Raw genomic sequence first — 24546 nt, forward strand, 5'->3', positions numbered from 1 at the left:
TGAAATGGATGGAAGTTCCCATTTGGTAGTTCTGAATTATATTATGTGGCTCTGTCCCCTCAGTTTCCAGAGGGTCTAAGGACTGGGACGTTGGTGGAGTGGGTCCAAAGAAGATATGCCTGCTTTATATAGGCAAGCCCTAGGCCTCAGGACTACAGTGCTCCTCGAGGCCTTGGGAATGGGTAAATAAGTCTGATATCCTGCCTGCTTCAGCACACACACAGACACAAATATCCATCCACAAATAAATATCCTTTCTTCCTGGGCTTTTCCTCTATCAGATAATGGTTGGTGGGCAGTCTGCTTTGTATTACCTTGAAATTGTCATTAATCATTGGGAGCCAAATACTACTTCCATAAGATGGGAGTCTACATTTGTTGCCTTTACTTCCATACCTCTTGCTCACTCAACCCATTGTAACCTTCCTTCCACTTCTCTAAAACTTTCCTGCAAAGATCACCCACAACTAGAGAATCAAGGTGGTGCTGTTTGAGCTTATCTTAATCATTCCCTGGAATCTGACACTATTGACCAATCCTCTTTTACTTCCTTTGCCATTATGACACCAGTTTTCCTTCTACATTTCTGACGGCTCCAGAACTCATCTTCAACTCCTCCCTTTCCCTTACCATCTTCCCCACATTCCAATGAATCATCAAGTCCTGTTGATTGTACACATTTCCCAATTCTGTCCTTTCTTCTCCATGCCCATGGTCTTTGTCTTGTAAGGTTGCTCTCCTGGTCAAGGGTCACAGGCTTTTGTTCTCTAGAGCCTTCTCCAATTTCTTCACATAGTAAATCGTCTACTGGAGTCAACTTTCTGAAACATACTCTTCCAGCCACCTCTAGGTTTGTGTAATTTATTACATTGTATCTTAAGCATCTGTTTATACAAGTCTGTGAACTTCACCAGTGAACTCCTTGAGGGCAGGAAATGATCTTATCCATTAGGACATTGGCTTGGGCAGGGTGGGAGTAAGATGTATTTCCTGAGACACTCAACAAACAACGAGGTAGCTTTTCCTCTGTATTCCCAAGGGTTCCTATCTAGCTGGTTCCCCAATCCCAGAGCACTTGCAGTAGGAACGGGGACCCTCTTTCCAAAACTGTAACAAACTCAGGATTCTCATCTCATCTCACCAAGGTCCCAGTCACCCAGCCTTCCCCTTTGATTCTCTGCATGCCTCGTTTAGGAAACGGATGCCCTGGAGGACTCTTGGGAGCTCTCTCCGCTAATTTTGCATATGCAATTAGTGGTAATTGCCCAGATGAAGAAAGGTGCCCTTCATTTTAGGGCTTCTTTCCTTCCATTCGTACTGGGCGAAGGAGCAGAGCGGGGAGAGTGAGAACCACTTTAGAAGGGAACCGGCTGCAAAAGAATGGCAGAGGCCGACGCACACCAGACGCCCGAGTGCGGTACTCGGTGCTAAGCTAGGGCTTCCCCTTTTCCCCACCTCCTTCGTTAAGCTCGACCCACTTTAGGGCGGGACCTCCCACTCAGCCAATTCTGGGAGACGAACCCTGGCGGTTTGTACTCTTCCTTTCCAATGAGAAAAAAAGGAAGCAGCTTGGCCCCAATAACCAATCCAAGGAGGCGGCGCCTGGTTGTCAGGCAGGTTTGTAAGAGTTTGGGCCAATTGGAGGCGCAGACACCGCTCGACCCGGGCGCAGCGCGCAGGCGGTGGCGAAGAGACGCCGAGCGGGCCGAGTGCGGCCGAGCAAAGCCGGAGCCGGAGCGGGGCCGCAGGAGCCGGGCTGGGTCCGGACGGGCCGAGATGCCCTATAAACTGAAGAAGGAGAAGGTGAGCGTGGCCCTTTTCTTCGCGCCTCCGCCTTGGGGCCTGCGCGGAGCACTGGGAGAGGCCGAGCCAGGCCCGGGACAGCCCCAGACTGACCCTCCCGTCCGGCCCCCGCAGGACTCCCGGGGCCAGCCCTCCGCCCCCGCCGCTAGCCGCACCCCCAGCCTGTGCCGCAGCTGGAAAAGCTCCCTCACCTTGCCTGGGATAGAGTCCCCCGCGTACACCTCCTTCCTTTCCTCCCCTCACCTACCCCCGGCCCAGGGTAACCACCTCCCTCCAGATCTGCTCCACTCCCAGGTCACTCCCCTGCTTTTTCTTCCCGCCCCCACCCCACTCTCCCCACTCCCCACCCGGTTACCCGTTTGGGACAGCCCCTCATCTGAGACCGCACCTCCTTCCAGCCCACCTCCCCCCGCCCCCCATTGCGCGCAGCCCCTTCCCTTTTCTTACGCGCCGGGCCTGGGCCTGGGCCGGCCTTCTCCACCGTCCCTTACAGCCCCTTCTCCCTCCCCGCCAAGCACCTTGACCTAGAACTGCTCTGCTTTCTCTCTCCTCCACCAAATCTGGCCTAGGCCCCTCCCTCTAGTTCTTCCTTCACACACAAACTTGTAAGCCAGGACTGAGCCCTTCCTTCTGTTGATGGAACCTCAGAACGTCAGTGTTGGAAGGGACCACTGAGCGCATTCAGCGTAATCCTTAGTGATACAGATGAGGAGACTGAGGCCCCGACAGGGGAAGGGACTTGGCCAAGGTCACACAGCCTGTTTGGAGGCCCAGCTGCAATATCAGGTCTCTTGACTTAAAGGCCTCCTTTGTACCAAAGCCCCCCTAACAGGCATCAACCGACTTGCAGGTTCATCCTAAATCAGTTACCTTTCCTAATCTGAGCAAGGTTCTCTCCTTTTCCTAATCTTAGGATAACCTTTGCATTTTTCCAGTTTTGCAGTGCTGGATTCCTGCCTTTCCTGGGCTACACTGTCCTCAAATTGGGAATCTGCCCTTACTATCAGATTAATTTTCCTTCTTACCCCAAAGGCCAGCCAACCCCTGGGCACCCTTGACTTTGTCATGGTGTCCTGATACAGGCTTGTTTCTTGATGTTGCCTTCTTTCACCTTCCTCTTCTATTTCCATATTGCCTTCTTGCCCCTGTTCTTCATCCCTGCCTTTCTCTACCTTCTATTTCCTGCTGTTGCTGAGGTCTGACTCAGAGGTGTGGTTCCTTTGAGGTACAGACTCACACAGAGGATGCTAGGATACCAGTTCCAGCCTCCCCCAGCTTCTCCTTTCCTGGGGCTGGCCCCTCGTGGTGGGGCTGGCTCTGGCCTGGTGCTCTGCTCAGCCACTTTATGACCCCAGAGGTGTCTTACTTTCATTTGCCCTCTGATTGGCTGGTTGCTGGGCTGCCATCTCTGACCTTATCAATTCAACTCTTTATCCTGGGGCTTTTGGAGATTTCCCAGGCAGCTCTGATTCTGGGTTGTCTCCATAACTGCACAGGGCCAGAGGTTCTGAGTGTAGGGTTGGTGATGGTGTACTAGGCACTGAACTTCCTGGGGTCCTGGGTTGGCAGGTTCGTGTTCCCCACCCAGGCCCTGTGTCCTTGGGGAGTGGGTCTGCTGAAGTGGTTTGGGCAGCTTAGCTGTGAATGATGCACACACAATTCAGCCACACCAGAGGCTAAGGGGGTTCCTTCAAGGAGCGTGGAGGGGCATGAAATTCAGGGGAAGCTGGTGAAGTCCCCGCCCATCTGTAGTTTTTAGTCTGATACTAAAATGGGACAGACACTGTCCCATCTACAGTAAGCCGCCTTCTTCTAGGTGATTGAGAAGAAAAATTCTTAGACTTGCTGGGACCATAGATATTTGACCATAGTATTTGGCTGGGAAACAACATTGGAAGAATTGGGTTGCACAGAACCAGGCATCTCTGATTCCTTTCAAGGTTTAACTTTCTGCTTTTGATTTCCAGTTGCATTTGGCCTCCTTAAATGGTTAACAAGCCCTGAGGGAGAGGGAGGTGACAGTGTGACTGAGCTTTGCCCAGATAGGGTGGGGGCAGAGAGGAGGATCTTTATTGCACATCCATCACCTCTCTCCTTTCTCCTTCATCTCTGCTGGTCCCAGTCTTGGCCATCCTTCACGACCTTCTCCCTGAAGCCTTTCCTGAACCCTCACTTCCCAGTGAGCTCTCCCCTCCTCGGGATTTGTGGAACACTTGATAGGTCACGTATGGTCCTTTTTGTTCCCTTGGACTGGAATTAATTGTGGACAAATCTTTTCTTCCCCCTTGAGATAATAACTCCATTTTGGTTTGGCCTCTTCTTGCACACAGTAGGCCCTCAATAGATGGGTGCTGAGTCAGTCCCTTGGGGGATTTGCTTCCCTCCTCTTCCCTCATGTTCTGATCTAGGACTGAATCTCTTTTAGGTTCCCAGGTGGCATGCCCCTGCTCCTTTCCACTTTCTTCTTGTTTTTAATAATAGTAATAACGGGCTAACATTGGGATTTTCATGTGCTGGACACTGTGCTAAAGGGAATTAGGTAGTGTGATTGTTGTCACTTAAAAGAGGAGGACTGAGCCTCAGAGAGGCTAGTTAACCTGCCTACAATTCCAGAGCTAGTAAGAGTTGGGCCCCAAACACAGTGTGGGCTCCAAACCCCGGTTCCAGGCCGCAAGTGACGGTTGGGCTGCACTGTGTTGTGTGCACTTGACCTGTTCTGCAGGAGCCGGGGAGCAAGGGTGGTGGGCGTGGTTTCCCCATGCCCCCACACACGCCCACATAACCAGGCAGCTGGGATTCTCACGGCACACTCCCTGTTAGGTATGCTTAAGTGCTGTAGGGCTGGCGGAGAAGGAGCTTGTGGTCAAGTAGAGAGATGTGACATGTATAAAGGTGGGTCAGCTTTGTCCATGAGGCCCACGTCCGGGGTATGTGCGGTCACCTCAGTGACTCCTGCCTGCGCCCCTCATCCTTTGCCTCTACACGCCACGCTCTGAGCCACACTCCCTGGCCCTTTGGCAAGGGGTCGGTATGCCTGCCAGCCTGGTCAGTGGGCAGCTGGGAGAGTGCTCAGCCCAAAGGAGCGCCTTCCTGCTGGCTGACACCTGGAGCTGCTCCCCACCTGGGAAAGGCTCTCATCCTCCCTGCCCCCTCCTCCAGCCCACGCAGAGCTCTGTTCTCCCAGAAATCCTTGTGCCCCCATAGTCAGTGTGACTTAACACTTGTCACTGAAGGGGCGCAGTTGCCATCAAGTGTCAGAATCTCAGAGCCAAAAGTGACTTCCAAGATCCTCTGACAGTCTTCATTTAGGGCTCAAACCCCTCCTGCCCGTGCATTAGAAGAGTCACGAATGCTCCTTTGCTTGAATGCTCTCAGGACTGGGGAGCTTGCACACAGCCGGTTTCTGTGCAGCTGCTTCAGGAGAAGATCCTTCCTATTCGGAGCCTCAGCCTGTCTTCCTGCCACTTCAGCCCATGCCTCTTGGGCTCCTGGATCCACATAGAGCAAGTTGCATCTTTAGTCCACATGGCAGCCCTTCATTTATTCGTAAAACCCCCTCGTGCTCGCCTACCGCTGGGACTCCTCCCCTCCATCATTAGCTATCCCAGCCTTGCAGCTGTTGCTCTCAGGACAGGCTTTTGAATCTACTCCCAGTATGGGTTGTATTTCGCCAGAAGAAAACCTAGGATTTGTCTTTGTCCCTCCCAAAGTCGGATGCTCACGATGGAACCAGATCCTCCTGAACAACTCCATCAAGTGCCAAGGACAGGGGCACTTCCATGTCCCCTCCCCATGCCAAGAGCTCTGCACTCCATTTGCTAACTGGACAGAAGGTCATGGGGTGCTGGGGCAACCCTGGCACATGAAGGATTTGTGTGGAGCTTGCAATCAGACCTAAATCCCCAAGTCTTTTTCACATTTTCCCCATCCTGTCCCTGTGCAGTTGCTTTTTTTGGCCCGAGGCAGAGGAAGAGACGCCAGGCAGGCCAGGGCTCTGAGCCAGCGGCCCAGTTCCCGAGGGAGACTTCGGACTAGCGCTCATCCTTGTAGCAGTTCAGGGTCTTACCCCCATCCCTGTCCCCATGCTTGTCCACCAAGGCACTCTTAGGGATAATTCCTGTACCTGATCATGCCAATAGCACCCTCTAGTCTGGATATTATTTGTAATTTCCAAAAAAAGGCCTCCAGGTCTTTGCAGATGGCTTTGGGGGAGAGTGGTGACTCTCTCTCCTCCAGCATGAGAACCTTAGGCACCCCCCCTGCCCGCTCTAGCCAGAAGCCAGACAGAATAGCTTGTTCCTTAAAGCTCCACACCCTGGTTCTTCCTTGACAGAGGCTCTCCGGGGCCCTTACTCATACAGCAGCCATGTGAGGGGACAGATCATTATTATCATGCTTCATTACTATGTCTTAGCAATGTCTTCCTCACCACATTCCAAACTCTTTGGAGGGACTCCCTTTGTGTACCCCAAGTCCTCCTCCCCTGGGCTAGGTACAGGGTAGATGCTCAGTGGTTCTGACTGATTACTTCCGTTGGACAGAGGATAATTACAACACAGACCTAAGCAGTCCAGATGAGGCCTCTCCCTTCTGGCATCTGCTGACTACCTCCATCTTCCCCCTTCAGGAGACCCCCAAGCTTGCCAAAGGCACGACCAAGCCCAGCAGCTCGGGCAAGGATGGTGGCGGCGAGAGCGCCGAGGAGGTAATGAAAGTGGGCACGGCTCTAGTTACGGTGCAGGCACCAGCTCGAACTGCTCGACGGCTAGTGGGGTGAGGGATCCCAGGGGGCCAGATGTGATCCAGGCAGAAGGGAAGGGGCCTTCCACAGCCTGGGAGGAGCTTGGACAGCCCAGCCAGGTAGCTGCCTTCAGTCAGGCAGCCTGTCCCTTCGGCTGGTATAGAGCGACTACGCTCTGCAGTTCTTCAGACTCCCCAGCAATTCTTCTGAAAGTTATTTGTCTGCCAACCTTGCGTGGTAAGAATTCCTTTTTCCTTAGAATGAAAAGCTAGGGGTAGCGGGTGCTGGGGGGGAAGGGAAAAAGTACAAGGGTGCTCAGTGGGGAATGAGTGGCTTTGGCATGGCTTGGGGTGGGGAAGGGGTGGGAGTGGCTGGTGTCCTTGAGCTGGCCAGGGCTGGGCCCACTGCCCTTGGTTCTGATCCAATGGGAACCTGCTAAAGGACAGTGATGAGCAGAGGTCAGCACAGCTTGGAAGTCTAGGGCTGTAAAGCAATAAATGGCAAGCAGAGAGAGCACTGGAGGGTGGAGAGACTTAAGTCCAGAGTATGTCCAGGAGAGTTTGGGAGTGTGCTCAATGCGATGCTCAAGATGGTGGCCGGTCCTGTGAACATGTTGAGCAAGTAAGTACCCATCTTATTCAGAAACTGGTGATCCTTGGTTTTTCTGCTTTTTTGTTTGTTTGTTTGTTTGTTTATTTTGAGAGGGAGAGAGCGTGAGCGTGTGAGTGAGCGGGGGAGGGGCAGAGAGAGAGAGGGAGAGAGAGAATCCCAAGCAGGCTCCATGCGGTCACTGTGGAGGGGCTCAATCTCATGAACCGTGAGATCATGACCTGAGCCGAAATCAAGAGTCAGACACTTAACTGGCTGAGCCACCCAGGCGCCCCTCTGCTTCTCTCCTGTTCTCAACTGTTTAGAGCCATAGAGGACAACAGGAAACATCTCTGTGATTATGGGCAGGGCTTGTGGATTTGAGGGGGAGAAGAAATCGATTAGCAAGTATTGGAGTTAATCCTGGATTTAGACTTTTCTATGTACTTCTGGTCCCTGTCACCTCAGCACTTCCCACACCCCTGACCTTCATTTTAGGCCTCACTTGAGTAATCAGAAGAAGCAGGGCAGGTGTTCCTCATTTTACAGACATGGGAGTTGAGGACCACAGAAGATGAATTCCTCCTTCCTTTGCCCTTAAACAGTAATTTCAACATGTCTCCAGGATAGACCTTATCACTTTTTGTTGTGACTATTTTTCCAACGTGGGTTTCTCTCCACCAGACTGTGGACTCTGAGGGAGGGGAGCTGGGTATGCTGCTTGAAGGCAGCCGGCACCTTGTTTCTTCCCCACGTCTGTATGCTCGTGTATTTTGTTCTTTGGGCGGAGGGGAGGGGAGAGGGCAGGGCGGGCATTTTTATTTTATTTTTTATTTTTTTAAGTAATCTCTACGCCCAGTGTGGGGCTTGAACTCACAACCCTCAGGTCAAGAGTCACCTGCTTCACCAACTGAGCCAGCCAGGTGCCCCTTATGCACTTGGTTCTTAATAACTCATCAGTCAGCGCTCCTGGGAAACACTCCCTCTGGGCCCAGTCTCCCCTTTAGGAATGGTGACATCTGTGGGACCCACAGGGAAGGTGGCTGGGAGCTGGCAACTGACATTCAAAGCAGCAAGAGAGACATAGAAACGGGATTTAAAGGGACAGAAAGGAATAGTTAGGGGGCTGTTCTCATCTTTTGCCTAACTCCTACTTGTTCAGTTACTAGATAGATTGGATGTCTTGTCCTAAAAGCAGCCTTCCTTGACTGCCTCCCCCTCCCTCCCCACCAGGACATGGTCAGGGCTCCGGCTATTTGCTCTGTTAGCTCCAGTATCGCCCCACAGCAGCATTTACACGGCTGTAATTAAACAATTTGGTGTGAATTCATTGTTTATCCATTTTAACTTTTGTGTTATTAGCACGTGAGTGAGCTCCTTGAGGTTTCCCTTTGCTTCCCTTTGAGCCGCCCAAGGGCTTGGCACATTACAGGTGCCAGGATTTGAATGCATTAGTGGCTAAATAAGTAAACCTAAGTGTTGGAAGTAACCTTGGAGTCTAACCCTCTCCTTTCCCAGATAGGAAAATGAAAGCTCAAACAAGTTAGGAAATAGGCTGAGACCAACTGCTAGGATTTCTCCACTGTCTTTGTGGACACATCTATTTGAAAAAGTAGAGTGTTGAGTTCACCTGGGGCTCTGTTTTGTGAAATGGTGCTCAGGGCTCACCTGTACGAGGCAGATGCAGAAATGCTGCATGATTTTCCAGACATGTACCCATGTGGCCCCAGACAGAGGGACGGTGGAAAAGTTGGGGGCCAGGCTATGAGGCTCAGGTCATCCAAAGCTGTTTGGCACAGTCCTTCCCTTGCTGTTTTTCTAGTCCAGAATTTGGGGCTCTTCTAGCCAAATTTACCCTGTGTCATGCATTTGCCAGAGCCTTTCCAATTGATCTAATAATTCCGGCAGCCACCATTTAGTTTATTGAGCAGTTACTTGTGTGTTAGGTTCCTAGGGCAGCCATAACAAATGACCACAAACTGAATGGCTTAAAATAACAGAGATTTATTCTCTTACAGTCCTGGTGGCCAGAAATCTGAAATCGAGGCATCAGTAGGCCATGTCCCTCTGAGGTTCTAGGCAAGAATCTCTTCTGTACCTCTCCCTAGATTCTGGTGGTTTTTAACAGTCCTCAGTGTTCCTTGGCTTATGGATGCATCACTCCAGTCTCCTCCTCCACCTTCACCTTCACATGGGGTTCTGCCCTGTGTGTCTCTGTGTTCACATTTTCTTCCCTCCTCTTTTTTTGTTTTTGTTTAATTTATTTTTGAGAGAGAGAGACAGAGTATGAGCGGGGGAGGGGCAGAGAGAAAGGGAGACCGAATCCGAAACAGGCTCCAGGTTCCGAGCTGTGAGCTGTCAGCTCAGAGCCGGACATGGGGCTTGGACTCGTGAGCCCTGAGATCATGACCTGAGCCGAAGTCAGATGCTTAACTCACTGAGCCACCCAGGCGCCCCGTGTCCACATTTTCTTCTTATGAAGACACTAGTCACATTGGATTTAGGGCCCACCCCAACTTGTTTATGTCTACAAAGACCCTATTTCCAAGTTACGTCACGTTCACAGACGTTGGGTTGACACTGTTCAACTTCCCAGGTGCTGTCTTAAGACCTTTGCTTGCATTTAACCTTTTAATCTCATTTAATCTTCACAACACTCCCCTGAGGTCATTCTGTTATCAGTCATCATCCCCATTTTACAGATGAAACTGAGGCTTAGTGACGTTAAATAGCTCTTACTCAGCTGGTAAACAGCAGAGCTGGAATTCAACCCAGTGTGCTGTGGCTCACGAGCCGATTCTGTGTGTTTTTGTTTTTGTTTTTTGTTTAGACTTCATTATTTATTTTTAAAGTAGACTTCACACCCAGCGTGGAGCCCAGTGTGGCCTTGAACACAACCCTGACTGACATCAAGACCTGAGCTGAGATCAAGAGTTGGGAGCTTAACCGACTGAACCACCCAGGCACCCCTCCTGTGTTCTTAATGACGTGATACCCTGTGTCTAAGATTCTGGAAGAGTCTTAGAACGGAAAGGAGCCTTGAGAGATTGGATAAGACTCACTGTTGACCTATCGCTGCAGGCAAGGGTCTTTCCTGCTCTGTCTCTGGAGACAGCAGTTCACTGCCCTGGACTCCACTCGGTGGTGTGCCCTGTCCTGAGTTCTGGGAGCAGGGACAGAGGGAGGAAGAAACTATCTCAGTCCCTCCATGTCAGCCTGTCCTCCCAGTAGCCAAAATTGTTGCCCTAAAAACATTCTTCTGTCTTATCAGTCCTCTACTTAAAAAGCTCTGTTGGTTTGGGGCGCCTGGGTGGCTCAGTCCATTAAGTGTCCGACTCCGGCTCAGGTCATGATCTCATGTTTCATGAGTTTGAGCCCTGCATCCGGCTCTGTGCTGACAGCTGAGAGCCTGAAGCCTGCTTCGGGTTCTGTGTGTCCCTCTCTCTGCCCCTCCCCCACTCATGCTCTGTCTCTCTCAAAAATAAATAAAACGTTAAAAAAATAAAAAGAAAAAGCTCTGTTGGCATCTCATTGCTTTTAAGTTAACACTCAAATTCACACTCTGGACCCCTCTGAGGGGGCCCTGCCTCATTTTTCTAGCACCCATCCTGGTTTCTCCCTCTGCTGGACTTCCCATCTCCTGATACAAGCCCTTTTGTAACTCTGGGTCCTTATTGATGAAATTCCATTGGCATGGACTACTTTATTTTCCTGCTTTGTTCCTTTTTTTTTTTTTTTAAATGTTTATTTTTGAGAGAGAGACAGAGTGTGAGCGGGGGAAAGGCAGAGAGAGAGGGAGACACAGAATCCGAAGCAGGCTGCAGGCTCTGAGCTGTCAGCACAGAGCCCGATGCGGGGCTCAAATCCACGAACTGTGAGATCATGACCTGAGCCGAAGTAGGAGGCTCAACCGACTGAGTCACCCTGCCCCCCCCCCCCCCCCCCGCTGATTTGTTCTTTTGCCCGCTGAGCTCATGTTTGTCCTTTGAGAGCAAATCAAAAGTCACCTCTTCAGGAACAGTTTCACTCATTCTGGCAGAGTTTGTGTTCCCGTATCCTTGGTGGCACTCTGTTTTTTCATTTCCCTGGTACCAAGAGCTGTCCGTGTGTTGGTCTCACCCACTGGACTGTGAGCTCTTTGAGGGCAGGGGCTACCCTTTAATCTCTAAGGCTTAGCATGATGGCCATTGAATAAATGAAGGAAGGAAATAATTTAGCTCAGCTAGATAGAGCTCTAGGTGTCAGGATAGGAGAGAATGCCTCTGCGATTTTTTGGGGTTTTAAACTAAAATGATCTTTATTTGACTAGGTGATTGATTATGCAAAAGCTGTGACATTGTGAGTTTTTCACTGTTTTACCTTTCATCTTTTTCTGACAACACTTTTTAAAAATTAAAAAAAAAAATGTTTATTTATTTAGAGAGGGAGATAGAAAGTGCATGTGCGAGCAGGGGAGGGGCAGAGAGATAAGGGAGAGAGAGGATCCCAAGCAGGCTGCACGCTGCCAGCGCAGAGCCCGACATGGGGCTTGAACCCATGAATGTGAGATCATGACCTGAGCTGAAGCTGAAAACAAGAGTTGGACGCTTAACTGACCCAGGTGCCCCAATACGTCTCTCTTTCTCTTTCTTTTTTCTTTCTTTCTTTCTTTCTTTCTTTCTTTCTTCCTTTCTTTCTTTTCTTTCTTTCTCTCTCTCTCTCTCTCTCTCTCTCTCTCTCTCTTTCAAGCTAGCTCTACACCCAATGTGGGACTTCAACTCAGGACCCTGAGATCAAGAGTCTCATGCTCTACCAACCAAACTAGCCAGGTGCCCCTTTACAATACTTTCTATAGTACTTAATTTATATTTCTTTTTTTTCTTTAATTTAATTTAATTTTTAAAAACATGTCTTGAGAGAGAGCTGGTGTGAGCGGGAGGAAGGGTGGAGAGAGAGAATTCCAAGTAACAATAACAGTGCAGGGCTCAATCCCATGAACCGTGAGATCATGACCTGAGCCCAAATCAAGAGTTGGATGCCCATTTCAGCCTCTCAGTCGCCCCCTTAATTTATATTTCTATCTCTTATTTTAGGTTTAAATATTTGGGTTTGATTATTAATGGTGATTGTGTTAGGATGAAATTGGACTAGGGTTGGTTCAGAGTGGGCAAGTTTAGTTGCAGTCTCTTGAGTGCGAGTGTGGTGCATAAATTCCAAGTACCACTTGACTGCTGGAGACCCAAATCTAGGAAGGCTTCTTGGAGGTGGGAGGAGAAGGCACTTCAGGCAGAGGAAATGGCCAGGTTGGCTGGGTTGCCTTCGGTCAGCGTTCACCAGTGATGGTGATAGTTGCGGAAGGTTCCCCAGGGGACTCACCTGCCTCCCACCTGCAGCCCAGGTCAGTAGAAAAGTTAAAAGCTGAAGCTTTTACTGGGTGCCTGGCTGGCTCAGTCGGGGGAGCATGTGACTCTTGATCTCGAGATTATAAATTCGAGCCCAAAGTTGGGTGTAGAGATTACTAAAAGATAAAATCTTTAAAAAAAATGATAAAAAAAAAAAAAAGGCTGAAGTTTTTAGAGGAAAGAGTTGGACATGAAGTGAGTCACTGGCATAGCCCCATGCCTCATGCTGACAAGCATGTTTCCTATTGAAGAGTGAATAGACCAGGGGATGCCTCATTGAGGCTTGGCAGCCAGGCGCTTTGCTGACTGGACCAGCTGTCTCTCAGATGCTTCTTGTGTGTGGGGCCTGGGAGCCAATGGTCCTTATAAAACCAGGTGGCCCAGTGGGGTGAGGTGGGACAAGCTAAGCTCAGCAGCTCTCCATCCACCCCTGCCTTCAATGATGCATTCCTAGTGGAGAAGGGACCTCAGGCATCAACCTATTCGTTTTTATTTTTATTTTATTTTTTAATTTTTTTTAGAGAGAGCATGAGCAGGGGAGGAGCAGAAGGAGAGGGGGAGAGGGAATCCCAAGCAGGCTCCACGCCCAATACGGGCTTGACATGGGGCTTGATCTCAGGACCGAGAGATCATGACCTGAGTCGAAATCCAGCTCAGCCACCCAGGTGCCCCTCTACTGGTTTTTAAACTTTGATTTTTAGCCATGTGACCCTCTGTTCTCTTAACCTTACTTGGAGAATAGATGGGAAACCACAGATTTGCCCATTTCTCTGTTAGCAGAGAAAATCGAGGCCTGGCTTCTCTCCTTCTGGGGTGAATGCCTCTTTCCCTAGACATCCCCTCAGTGTGCGGTTTGTGGAGGTGCAAAGTGTCTTTCTTATCTGGGACGATGGAGAAGGACATGCTCTTCCTCAGAGTTTTGTTCGTTAGCTGCCACTGAGCCCCTTGCCCTAGTATAACTAATGTTTCTCCCTCCTACTCTGCTCCTGACACCATACAGTGCTCTGTTCTGATGGTTCCGGGCTTGGGACAGGAAAGGTCTGGCCCCCTGTCAATCAACCAATCAAACCTTCATTGAATGCCTGTTAGGTGCCAGTGCTTGAGGGGACCCAGAACGGTACAAACCAGGGTCCTGGCTTTCAGGGGACTTGCTATCTAGTTGGACATGTGAACACACCGAGCCAAGAGGCATCACTGGGGATGATCACAGAGCCAGTGAAACAGACAAAGAAGAGGGTGGGGCTTAAACTGGATCTTGAAAGATGAAATGCTTTCTTGGGTTCCCCCGTTTTAGACCAAGGAAGATAATGGACCCATGGGGACATTTGAGGCATGCTAATTTCAGGAATTTCCAGGTTGCATTTTTAAAGTCTAGGGATGGGAAATAATCGTGATAACAGTAGAAGACACTTCTTACAAAGCACTTCTGTGAGCTATATAACGTTCACTTAAATCGTTATTACAACCTTATGAGCTAGGTACTATTGTCATCCCCACTTTACAGATGAGGAAATGGAGGTAGACAGACTAGTTGACTTTCTGGAGGTTACTTGGCTAATAAATGGCAGAGCAGTAGTCAAACCGAGGCGGTCTAGTGTGAGTCTGTGCTCGTGACCACCAAGCTCCACAGATAAGGATTTGGTTTTTCCTGCAACCGGGAAATGAAGGCACAGGGCAGGGGTGGGTCTGGTTCCCCACCCTTCTGCCTCTCTCTCCTATCCCTCACCAAGGTATGAGCCATCTGCCATGTGCAGGAAGAGAGACCCCAGGGCATCTTGTACAGTCTAACCAGAATCACACCGGCTGAGTGCTGGTTATGGCAGGAGAGGTGTGTGGCGGCTAATCTTGCCCCATTTCCTTGTGCTCCCTTAGGTTAGTGTCTGGGGTGATCATTTCAGGTGGGGGAGAGGGCCAGATGGCCAAGAAGGTAATGAGCTACACTGGACCCACAGGCCAGCCCCAGGCTGGATGCAGCGTGTCTCTCCTCTCCTCTGATCCCCAGATAGGTCACAAGCTTGACATAGTTGTTTCTATAAAAAATTCAGAGCCTACAAAGCATAACATTTCTGTCTTCCTCCCTTCCCCCATCCCAGATGATTTCGTATTCTCCCATTCTTTTTTTCTTTTTTTAATTTAATTATTTTGAGAGAGAGAGAGAGAGCACAAGCCGGGGAGGAGCAGAGAGGAAGGGAGAGAATCCCAAACAGACTCTGTGCCATCAGCACAGAGCCCGATGTGGGGCTTAAACTCACGAACTGTGAGATCATGACCTGAGCTGAAGTTAGCCACTTAACCCACTGAGCCACCCAGTCTCCTGTGGTGTGGGTACCCATCTGGACATGGCCTCAGTCCTCTGATCCTGCTGCAGTCTCTGGGGGCAAGGGTTGTCCTGCGGCCCAGCTTCTCCCCTCTACCAGCAGGTGGTTACCTGACAGTACCTGTGGGTGGACAGCGTTGCAAACACCTGTGTGTATACTTCTGACAGTGACCTTCGTGGGGCTCCAACACCCGTGTCTGGGATGGAGTAAAGAGATAGCTTTAAAAAAATTAGCTGTGTTTCTCCCATTATATAAATGTGTCAGCTTGTAGAAAATCGAGAAAAGTAGAGAAAAGTCATCTGTCATTCTGCTACAATGGGAGACAGTCATAAAAACAGTGGTGGCTTGCTGTTGTTTTTTCCTTCTCTTCACTGAGCTTTGGGTTCTGTGCACGTGTTGTCATGTGGGTGAGCTCATTTTGCATGTACAGTTTTGTGTTATCCTTATTTAATTTTGCATAGGAAGCAATTTTCTGTCATTACATAGTTTTAGGCTTTGTTTTATTTTGAAACTTATCAACATGACAACATGTACGTTGTTCAGAAAGTCAGACAGTAAGTACCCTTGGCCTTGTAATGAAAGGAGCAGCTCCTGCCTAGCCCCCTATTCTGTTGCTTTGTGGTGACCGCTTTCAACCCACCTTTCCTTGGAAATTGACTTCTGTGCTTCCAAATAAGAGTCTTTTTTTTTTTTTTTTAATTTTTTTAATGTTTACTTATTTTTGAGAGAGAGACAGAATGTGAGTGGGTTAGGGGCAGAGGGAGAGGGAGACACAGAACCCGAAGCAGGCTTCAGGCTCCCGAGCTGTCAGCACCAGAGCCCGATGCGGGGCTCGAACTCTGAGATCATGACCTGAGCTGAAGTCAGACACTCAACCGACTGAGCCACCCAGGCGCCCCAAGTCTTTTTTCTTTTTAATGTTAATTTATTTACTTTAGAGAGAGAGCACAAACAGGGAAAAGGCAGAGAGAGAGGGAGACACAGAATCCGAGGCAGGCTTTAGGTTCTGAGCTGTCTGCTTAGAGGCTGATGCGGGGCTGGAACCCATGAACACGAGATCATGACCTGAGCTGAAGTCAGACACTTAACCAACAGAGCCACCCAGGCGCCCCAATTAAGAGTCTTTTGCTGCTTTTTAAAAAATTCTTTTGTCAAAAAAAATTGTTTTTAATGTTTATTTATTTTTGAGAGAGGGAGAGACAGAGTGCAAACTGGGGAGGGGCAGAGAGAGAGAGGGAGACACAGAATCCGAAGCACGCTCCAGGCTCCGAGCTGTCAGCACAGAGCCCAACGTGGGGCTCAAACTCGTGAACCATGAGATCATGACCTGAGCCCGAGTCGGACACTCAACCGACTGAGCCACCCAGGCGCCTCTAAAATTCTTTCATTTTTGAGCATTAGATATAATCTGTTGACTTCCTACTATGGAAAAGTAAGGTCTTAGCATCTTATATCCAATATAGACCTTTCCCATCCTCCCAAAGTACTTCTCACCAATTTTGGGTAAATTACTATGGCTGCGTAAATATTTTCTACAGTCGAACTGTGTATGATTGCATGTAGTACATAGTTTTCATGCACATAATTTTAACTCCATGATTGATTGATTATTTATTTATTTATTTGCTGTTATAAATAGGGCACAAAGCCCTATATATATATTTATACATATATATACATATATATGTATATATTATATATAAAGTGTGCACAAAGCCTTTTATATGTAGTATGGAGAATCCCAAGCAGGCTCCACGTTCAGAGCAGATCCTGGTGCAGGGACTCCATCTCATGACTGTGAGATCATGACCTGATTGGAAATCAAGAGTTGGATGCTTAACGTACTGAGCCACCCAGGCGCCCCTCTTTTAACTTTTGACCAAGAATGTGATGCATTCAGTGAAGTGGGAAAGTACGATAATCTCAAGTATGCTACCTAATGAATTTTTTTTTCTGCTTAATGAATTTTTACATATGTTTATGCTTCGAACCACCTGCCAGATCCAGTCAAGATATAGAACATTTCCATTACTCAGAAGATTCTTCAGATCCCTTCTCAATCAATCCCACACCCCTGCCAGCCCTGGCAAGATAGCCACTTTTCTGACATCCATCACCATCAATCCATCAATTAGATTTGCCTGTTCGTGAACTAGAACAAACATTTTGAAGGCTCTCGATGCACAGGCAGTGGGCACCATTTTGGGAGACACAGCTTCTTGACCACCCCCTTCTGGGGATAATAAACCTTAGTCATCTCTGACCCTGACTGGAGCTGCTCCAGGGTAGGAGATGGCTGCTTGGCTGCCCAGGCCTGTGCAGGCATGGATGGACTGCGGGATGGGCTGCGGCCCAGGGTGGGAGCTGTACCTTGGGGAGCGGACTTCAACAAATCACTTATTTGACTAGGCCCAGCCCCAGCCTCAGCCCCAGCCCCAGCCGCAGCCGCAGCCCCAGCCCCCATCGTCCAACAAGCGTCCCAGCAACAGCACACCGCCCCCAACGCAGCTCAGCAAAATCAAGTACTCTGGAGGGCCCCAGATTGTCAAGAAGGAGCGACGGCAAAGCTCCTCCCGCTTCAATCTCAGCAAGAACCGGGAGTTACAGAAGCTTCCTGCCCTGAAAGGTACTTGGAAAAGGTCATGGGGGCTGGTGCACCAGGCCTAGGGGGTCACTGGGCATTGGCTGTATAGAGGTTTGGGAGTATTTGAGGGGGATGGAAGTTCTAGACAATGTGAGAGGGAGGTCCACCAGGGCTGGGGTGCCAGGGGAGCAGGATGGCAGCAGGATGGGGTAGGGGAAGGCCCTGTAAGGCAAGTAGCGCATGGCAGTGAAGGGCTAGGGAGGAGAGACTGACTGTTGCCTCCCCCTGCAGATTCGCCAACCCAGGAGCGGGAGGAGCTTTTTATCCAGAAGCTGCGCCAGTGCTGTGTCCTCTTTGACTTTGTATCAGATCCACTCAGTGACCTCAAATTCAAGGAGGTGAAGCGGGCAGGACTCAACGAAATGGTGGAATACATCACCCATAGCCGTGATGTTGTCACTGAGGCCATTTACCCCGAGGCTGTCACCATGGTGGGCACAGGGAAAAGGGGAAAGCAGGCAGGGACGGGGGCTGTGGAGAAGCCTGCACGGAGCTCTCACCTGGGTCCTCCCCCTCAGTTTTCAGTGAACCTCTTCCGGACGCTGCCACCTTCATCGAACCCCACCGGGGCCGAGTTTGACCCAGAAGAGGATGAGCCCACCCTGGAAGCTGCCTGGCCACATCTCCAGGTACCACAGTGAGGGGGCATGCTGGCCCTGGCTTCGGGGAATGGGGCACTCTGAGACAGCAAGGGGGTATGTCTCAGTCCTTGGGGAATACCCCCTAAGTGGATGCTCATTGCTCCTGACAGCTCGTGTATGAGTTTTTCTTACGTTTCCTCGAGTCTCCTGATTTCCAGCCAAACATAGCCAAGAAGTATATCGACCAGAAGTTTGTCCTTGCTGTGAGTCCCTGAAGTTCCTGTCCTTTCCTCCTTCCAGCCCATGAACTCTAGCCCCACAGCTCCTCAGTGAGGTCCCCACCCTTTCTCCATCTGTTGAATATATGGGCTTTCAACTGTGTCTGGTGCAAAGGACTGGTGGTGGGGGAGGGATAAGCAAATCCCTCTGCTCTTAACAAGCTCCTAGCATAATTGAAGGAAATTAGCAAGAGTTACCTCTTCCCCATCAGTGGGGCATGCAGACACGCATACCCAGACATCACACTGGGGAAAGCTATGTAAAGGAATCACTCTGCTCTCCAGAGACTTGCCCCCATACCCCCCCCCCCCAATCCAGAGAACCTCTGGGTGTCCCCTGGCTAGGAATCCGTGTCACCCCAGCCCTGACCTTCCTAGGCTCCTGCCTCATTCACCACCTTTTCCTCCCACCTGCTCCCAGCTCCTGGACCTGTTTGACAGTGAGGATCCTCGAGAGCGGGACTTCCTCAAGACCATCTTGCATCGCATCTATGGCAAGTTTTTGGGGCTCCGGGCTTATATCCGTAGGCAGATCAACCACATCTTCTACAGGTGAGGCCGGGAGCCAGCTTAGGAGCATAGCAAGCCCTGCTAAGTTGGGATGGGAGAAGGGAGGTAGGGGGACTCTGCAGAGTGCTGGAGAAACATTGGGGATTGTCACGAGAGCCTTTCTTTCCTCCCTCAGGTTCATCTATGAGACAGAACATCACAACGGGATTGCTGAGCTCTTAGAGATCCTCGGCAGGTAAGCGGTGGGGTGGGGGCACACGTACCTGCAGAAGGTTGGAGGGACGGGAGCACTGAGCTTGGATGGCCCTTTGGTCCTAACAAACCTCCTATAACTCCTAGCATCATCAACGGCTTTGCCTTGCCCCTTAAGGAAGAGCACAAGATGTTCCTCATCCGTGTCCTGCTTCCCCTTCACAAGGTCAAGTCCCTGAGTGTCTACCACCCGCAGGTGAGCTGCCTTCCTCCTGATGATCCCTGACACTGGCAGCAGAGAATAGAGAGGGAGGGGAAGATATTCCATCTGGGATGGGGGTGGCAGAGGGAGTGGGTGGGATAATTCCTCTTTACACCTCTTCTTCCATTCTGGGCTCTTGCTTCTGTCCCTGATCCCTCTGAGACCTGGACCCTACACCTCACCTCCTTTCTACCTCAACCTTTTGCAGCTGGCTTACTGTGTGGTACAGTTCCTGGAGAAGGAGAGCAGTCTCACAGAGCCGGTAATTCCCCTTCCCAGCCCCAGGACACCTCTTCCTGTCAATTAAACTTCCCAGTCTGCCTATTGAATAATGCCATAAGCAGGTGCTCAGGAGGGATGTGGCCCAACAGGTGACATGGATTCCTCTCTGAAGGAAAAGTAAAACCTATATATAGGAAACAGAATCAGGCCAGTTAGCGGAGGCCACCCGAGCTGTGCCCATCAGGGTGGGGAGAGAGGCCAGGAAGGCTTCCTGTGAAAGCAGGCAGGTGTTGAGTGAGAATTTTATCCCCGTGTCCTCCTCTTCTCACAGGTGATTGTAGGACTCCTCAAGTTCTGGCCCAAAACCCACAGCCCCAAGGAGGTCATGTTCCTGAATGAGCTAGAGGAGATTCTAGATGTCATTGAACCTTCAGAGTTCAGCAAAGTGATGGAACCACTCTTCCGCCAGCTTGCCAAGTGTGTCTCCAGCCCTCATTTCCAGGTGAGGCTCAGACCAGCATATCCTGTCCCCAGGCCTCCTAGAAACTGAGGAGGGTTTTCAGCAGAGTGAACCATACCCCTGCTGAGTCCCACCTGTCCCCACCAGGTGGCAGAGCGTGCTCTCTATTACTGGAACAATGAGTACATCATGAGCCTGATCAGTGACAACGCTGCCCGAGTCCTCCCCATCATGTTCCCTGCACTCTACAGGAACTCCAAGAGCCACTGGAACAAGTAGGCGGCTGGGGTAGGGCTGGGTGGTGGGGCTCTGGTTTGGGAACCTGTGAGGGGGTGGAAGAACTGAAGAGCCAGCGGTCTCATCGGGTCACTGAGCACAGGGGCTAGTGCCCACTGCACACTGACAGGCCCTTGAGGAACTGACCAGGGAGAAGACAGCGATGTGAGAGATGTCTGCAATACCTACAGCAGAGTGTGGCTTGTATCCTATCTTCTCCCCGTCAGAGATAGTCTGCAGCTTTGGAGACTTCATTCTGCGCTGTGAGAAGCTGATGGGATCTTTTTTAGCATGTGCTGAATCCCACTGTCGTAAAGAGACTTTCCGGCCAACAGCAAGTGCACTGTGGTGCAGGTGCTGTCCATTAAGCTGCTGGGAGGCCATTAGGATAGGCCAGGGCATAGAAGTAGCGTGAAGAAGGTGGGTCTTAGAGCACGGGGTGAGGCAAAGGAGGGACAAACAGACCAAGGCCTATAAAGAACCTGAAATGCCAAACTCAAGTCACGTGATTTGGCTAGAGCGATAAGCTTACACTGCAGGGGTCTATGAAAGCTCTTAGCAGAGACCCCTCCTGGGAGAGAGCAAATTGGGGTCCTGGCACTGCCCTTAGTATAAGTAAGGCCTCCTGTACCTGATCCTTCTTCCCGGTGACAGGACAATCCATGGACTGATCTACAATGCCCTAAAGCTGTTTATGGAGATGAATCAGAAGCTGTTTGATGACTGCACACAACAGTACAAGGCAGAGAAACAGAAGTGAGTATCTCTCGACTTGGGGGCTTCCATCTTCACCCTAGGTTCCCTCTGCTTCTCTTTCAAGCCCACTGCCTATCCCATCTTTGCTCCCTCAGGGGCCGGTTCCGAATGAAGGAAAGAGAAGAGATGTGGCAAAAGATCGAGGAGCTGGCCCGACTCAATCCCCAGGTGAGCTTTTTCTGCCGCTGCCCCGACCTGAGGGGCCCAGTTTGGCCTGGGGGAGGGTTTGTTTCAAGACAGGTCCACAGACTTCTGAAGCGGCTCTCACCACCTGCCCGTGCCTCCTCTCCTTCTCAGTATCCCATGTTCCGAGCTCCTCCACCACTGCCTCCTGTGTACTCGATGGAGACAGAGACCCCCACGGCAGAGGACATCCAACTTCTGAAGAGGACGGTGGAGACAGAGGCTGTGCAGGTGGGAAGGCATAGAGGGAATGGGGAGCACAAATATAAAGCTCTGAAAGGGAGAGGAGACAGGAGCAGCAGATCCGAGGAATAAGGGGAGGAAGCCATAAAATTTATTGGGAATCGGTTACCATTCCTCGCCTTCTCCGTACCTACACGTAGATGCTAAAGGACATCAAGAAGGAGAAGGTACTGCTTCGGCGGAAGTCCGAGCTGCCCCAGGACGTGTATACCATCAAGGCGCTGGAGGCACACAAGCGGGCGGAAGAATTCCTAACTGCCAGCCAGGAGGCTCTCTGACCCCCTCACCGTCCTACCACAGGGCCACAGCCCACTCAGCCCTGGGACGCTGCCCTAGCCCTCCACCCTCTGCTCCCCACTGGCTGACTTGGGGCAAGGCAGTGCCTCTCTAGCTACTCTAGGGAGGGGATGTGGCACTTGAAGCAGGGGACCCCCCCCCCCAGAGTGGTCCCTCTTCTTCCCAAAATGTGTTCATGCCTCCCTGTGGCTAGTACAGACAGGCTGAGCACTGAGATCCTCAGTGCCCAGACAACTTGGGGATGCCTGTCCCCCTCCTCTCCTAACCCCACAGCTACCTGAGGCTGCTCTGAGAAATACACACAGGAATACATATGCTCCTCTCCCCTTCCCTTAATCCTCATTTCAACTCCAGGTGTCTTTCCTTCTCTCCCTCCCCTGCAGAAGCATATAGGGAGCAGCAGGAGATTATTCTCACCAAAGTTATGTCAAGCCCCATTGGCCCCTGGAGTGAGTAGCTGGAAGGGAGCCAACCCCCAACAGGCACAATTAGGCCCCCAGCCCCAGCAGTGTGCAGGCTGATGGGGTTGAATTATTTTCTCTTATCCCCTGCCTGACCAAGACAACATGGGAGGTCAAAAGGAGAAAAGCATACGCTATGGACCATAGGTGATGGAATATAGGGCCCAGATGGACCAAGAGAAGGGGGTGAACAAACACCCTACCCTGTGCCCTCTGTTTGGTGAGCAGCAGCCCTGGGATCACAGACATGGAAGGGACCACCCTGGGGCTGACTGCTTTCCTATGTTGTTGGTTCCCAAAGCTAGGAGGAAGCAGGGAGCAGTGCCCTAAGCATGGCTCCCCCGACACCTATTTATTTCCTTTGTGCTGATGCTGGGCAGGCCCCCACTTGTCCCTTTCAGACACCCTGAAGGGGCAAGGGGCTGAAGAGGGCCAGACCCAGGTTCCAGGGGCACAGGCAGTGCAGCTTTTGGCTGTGTACATAGGGTGCTTTATTCTCCACAGTGATACATGCTAAGATGGGTTGGGCTTGGGCCAATGTCCCCATATGTACAGAACTGAATAAAGTGGGTCTCTGAGAAGAAGTCTGATTTGCCTTGATGTGGAAAGGGAGATGGAGAATATGAAGATGGACATTACAACCAGGGATGTGTTCAGTCCTATGCTGGTTCTGGCCTGGAATGCAGGGAGATAAGGCAGCTCTCAGGGTAGTCACTTCCAGGCTGGGGTCGTCCCCTGCCGGGCTTGGAGGGCCTTCTGTACCACATCTTCCCACTGGGCATCTGATATCTCCCGAGCCCAGGCAGGAACCCCTGGCGCAGGCAGGCTTACTCCAGCCATTGTCCTTTTCACCAACTCCACATGTTCTGAAATCACAAAAAACAGGAGAACAGAAATGATGGGACCAGCTCCATTCCCCATTCTTTGAATTAACCCATAACCCTTGGGCTAGCAGGGAGGCCAAATCCATCTTGTTATTTCCAGGCAAGCCCACCTACAACCCAAGTCTAACACAACAGACTTTCACCTGGATTCTGAAGTCTGTAAAATCTTAGATGACAAACTGTTGTTTTAGGAACGGGGTGTTCCTCTATGGCTTCCCTTTCTTTACTGGTTCTGACCAGTCCCTTTCCTCCAACATTATTCCAAAATGAAAGCATGCTCCCTTTACCCGGGTCCATGGGAATAGAGCTGTGGCTGCTCAATCCTGTGGCTCCTTCCTCCTCTTCATCCTCACTCTCTAATGGCGGGTCTGGCAAATGAAGCCCCAGGGCCTAAAGAGCCAGAGAGAAGACAGTTCAGGTCCAGCACTTCAGGAATCCCAGCTTCACCTGGCCAGAACAGTGCCGCCTCCACCATACCTGGATCCGATCCTGAATATCAGCAACTGCATCTTCTCCATCCCCCACCGGTGCCAGCTCCACCTCCTCTGGTTCAGGATCTTGGTTCAGGGGTTGGTAGGAGTAGCCAGCTGGGCCTGCCCCCGTTTCCTCCGGCTCTTCCTCAGGCTCCTCGCTGCTCCAATCCCCAGTGCCTTCCGTAGGGCCCTGGTGCGGCCCTAATTCCTCAGTCTGATTGGGGAAGATACGCTCGGGGCCCATGGTGTCTCTCCCTAGAACTACTGCTGCCATCCGGGCAGGGGCTGCAAGAACAGGGAGGGCAGGAGGGTAGTGATCGGATGAAATCAGGTCCACCTATAGCCACTCATCCAGTTCCTTGTGGTCTCCTGCGTCCGCAAACCATTTAACCGCTTCCAAGCTTCCTGCATCCCATCCTCTCCTGGGCACTCCACCATTTAAACCGACTCGTATCTTGAACCGAGGCCCACCGGACTTGCTCTGCCAATTCTTAAATAACAGCCCAACCCGAGACCATACCACCTCCTAAAAGACACTCCGTCCGGAACCCCGCCCGCCCGCCCCTACTCCCCTACTTGGGAACTCCGGATCGCCAAACGAGCTCCCCTAGACAGGGCGTACCCGCCCCCTTCTTCCCTCTCCAAAGGGCTCCCCTCTGTACCGCCTGACAAATGCCCTTCAGGCCCCAGGGGCTCCCCTCAAATGGCCCCAGCAGCGGCGTCCGCCACCCGCCCCCACCGATTCTCGGCGCCGGTGTTTCCGCGCGCCTCACCCGCTCAGAGCCCGCGGCTGAACCCGCACCTCCACTTCCGGCGGAGCAGGACGTACCGGGGCGCCTGGTCCTCCAGCCCCTCCCCGTGCTCATGATTGACGCGAACGAGAGACAAGCCGTACGCCTCTTGCCCCGCCTCCGCCATCTCCTGCTCCGACAACAAAGGACTACATTACCCAGTGATGCCCAGGGTTTTTTGGGGGGTTTTTTTTGACACATA

At 51.1% G+C, this 24546-nt stretch overlaps 2 protein-coding genes across 7 annotated transcripts; one reads left to right on the top strand and one right to left on the bottom strand.

Moving 5' to 3' along the window:
* Positions 1-1637: 1637 nt before the first annotated feature.
* PPP2R5D (protein phosphatase 2 regulatory subunit B'delta) lies at positions 1638-22780 on the top strand. Of its 2 annotated transcripts, XM_060615546.3 has the most exons (16): positions 1638-1803; positions 6431-6508; positions 17241-17457; positions 17707-17906; positions 17994-18104; positions 18227-18319; positions 18756-18886; positions 19020-19079; positions 19184-19292; positions 19507-19560; positions 19852-20022; positions 20128-20255; positions 20911-21012; positions 21108-21180; positions 21310-21426; positions 21579-22780. In XM_060615546.3, the coding sequence occupies exons 1-16, from the start codon at positions 1777-1779 to the stop codon at positions 21714-21716; spliced, it is 1809 nt and encodes a 602-aa protein (XP_060471529.1). In that variant the 5' UTR covers positions 1638-1776; the 3' UTR covers positions 21717-22780. The 2 variants fall into 2 exon arrangements, with proteins under 2 accessions (XP_060471529.1, XP_060471530.1); XM_060615547.3 differs by lacking the exons at positions 1638-1803; positions 6431-6508 and adding an exon at positions 6992-7165.
* Positions 22664-24492, bottom strand: MEA1 (male-enhanced antigen 1). 5 transcript variants are annotated; one of them, XM_060615565.3, is made up of 4 exons: positions 24383-24492; positions 23558-23838; positions 23368-23470; positions 22664-23062 (listed from the first exon to the last, which is right to left on the bottom strand). In XM_060615565.3, exons 1-4 carry the CDS (start codon positions 24417-24419, stop codon positions 22908-22910), a joined length of 576 nt encoding a protein of 191 aa, XP_060471548.2. In that variant the 5' UTR covers positions 24420-24492; the 3' UTR covers positions 22664-22907. The 5 variants fall into 5 exon arrangements, with proteins under 5 accessions (XP_060471548.2, XP_060471547.1, XP_060471550.1 ...); XM_060615564.3 differs by having other exon boundaries at positions 24356-24476; XM_060615567.2 differs by having other exon boundaries at positions 24327-24438.
* Positions 24493-24546: the final 54 nt, after the last annotated feature.

The sequence above is a fragment of the Panthera onca genome, chromosome B2 (assembly GCF_046562875.1).
Source record: "Panthera onca isolate mPanOnc1 chromosome B2, mPanOnc1 haplotype 2, whole genome shotgun sequence".
Classification (NCBI taxonomy): domain Eukaryota; kingdom Metazoa; phylum Chordata; class Mammalia; order Carnivora; family Felidae; genus Panthera; species Panthera onca.

Coding starts and splice junctions, on each gene's coding strand:
- PPP2R5D (XM_060615546.3), top strand. CDS start 1,777: ATGCCCTATAAACTGAAGAAGGAGAAG. Junction 18,887..19,019: donor ATCAACCACATCTTCTACAG/GTGAGGCCGGGA, acceptor TTCCTCCCTCAG/GTTCATCTATGAGACAGAAC. Junction 20,256..20,910: donor TCCAAGAGCCACTGGAACAA/GTAGGCGGCTGG, acceptor TCCCGGTGACAG/GACAATCCATGGACTGATCT.
- MEA1 (XM_060615564.3), bottom strand. CDS start 24,419: ATGAGCACGGGGAGGGGCTGGAGGACCAGGCGCCCCGGTACGTCCTGC. Junction 23,471..23,557: donor ATATTCAGGATCGGATCCAG/GTATGGTGGAGG, acceptor CTGGCTCTTTAG/GCCCTGGGGCTTCATTTGCC. Junction 23,063..23,367: donor CTCTATTCCCATGGACCCGG/GTAAAGGGAGCA, acceptor TTGTGATTTCAG/AACATGTGGAGTTGGTGAAA.